This window comes from Malurus melanocephalus, unplaced genomic scaffold, assembly GCF_030028575.1.
Source record: "Malurus melanocephalus ecotype Western Australia unplaced genomic scaffold, MMel_1.1 scaffold_4473, whole genome shotgun sequence".
In the NCBI taxonomy this organism is placed as follows: domain Eukaryota; kingdom Metazoa; phylum Chordata; class Aves; order Passeriformes; family Maluridae; genus Malurus; species Malurus melanocephalus.
In genome coordinates, this window is record NW_026627705.1 from 3,627 (window position 1) to 4,716 (window position 1,090).

Consider the following 1,090-nt stretch of genomic DNA (forward strand, 5'->3'; position numbering starts at 1 on the left):
CTCCTCCTGACCACATATTTTCTCCTGCCCAGAAAGACCTTATCCTCTCGGCAGAGAGAAAGAGTCCCTTTTCCTGTCCCTGGGAATGACCTGAGGTGGGATCAGATATAATGACAGGGGCATGGCCAGACCCTCATGTTCTTCCATCCCACCTCACATGAGTCCCAGGGACAGAGAAGGGACAGGTGTCTTCCTAACATGGATCATTGGGAATGTGTGTCACCAGGGCTCTTCCCAAACTGGGTCCCATGATGGAGGATGAAGTTGGAGCAGCAGATGAAGCATTTCCTGCACAAAGGGCACTCACAGGGCTTCCCTTAGTGGTGCCTCCGTTGGTGTTGGACCAAGTGAGACCTACAGTAGAAGCTCTTCCCACACTGGGGACACTCGTAGGGCCTCTCCCCAGTGTGGATGCGCTGGTGGATGATGACGGTGAAGTTTCGCTTGAAGCCCTTCCCACAGTCGGGGCAGCGGAAGGGCCTCTCCTCTGTGTGAATCCGCTGGTGTGTGAGGAGATTGGAGCTCTGTGAAAATCTCTTCCCACATTCAGAACACTCATAGGGTCTCTCTCCAGTGTGGATGCGCTGGTGGCGGATCAGTTCAGAGCTGTAGCTGAAGCGCTTCCCACATTCCCCACACTCGTAGGGCCATTCCCCAGTGTGGATCAGCCGGTGACGGATCAGGATGGTGCTTGTGCTGAAGTTCTTCCCACACTTCAAGCACTTGTAGGGCTTCTCCCCAGCGTGAAGCTGCTCATGGACCACTCGGTCCAAGCCCCGGCTGAAGCTCTGGGTGCCTTCCTGGCCCTGGGTGGGTCTTTTCCCCTCAGAGCACCCTGGGCTGTGTTTGGAGCTGCTCCTTGCGCAAGATCTCCAGGGCTTTTCCTTCTCATTAGATTCTGGCACTGTGCAGTCTGTCAAAATGGCCTCTTCCACGGGGTTCTGCTGGTGGGATTTGTCCTCCCTGCTCTCCATCCTCAGCTCATTGTCTGGGGGAGGAAGGACATGGAGAGGATGGGATTTGCCTCTGTGCCAGAGGGAAGGGGAAGGAGATCCCCCCAATCCATCCCCGGCAGGACGGTGTCGGCAGC

The 1,090-nt window shown here is 56.2% G+C and overlaps 1 protein-coding gene across 1 annotated transcript; it reads right to left on the bottom strand.

Annotated features, from left to right (window-relative positions):
- Positions 1-317: 317 nt before the first annotated feature.
- Positions 318-1,060, bottom strand: LOC130588339 (zinc finger protein 35-like). Its single transcript, XM_057389273.1, has one exon. The coding sequence runs from the start codon at positions 972-974 to the stop codon at positions 318-320; it is 657 nt and encodes a 218-aa protein (XP_057245256.1). The 5' UTR covers positions 975-1,060.
- Between the last annotated feature and the right edge of the window lie 30 nt (positions 1,061-1,090).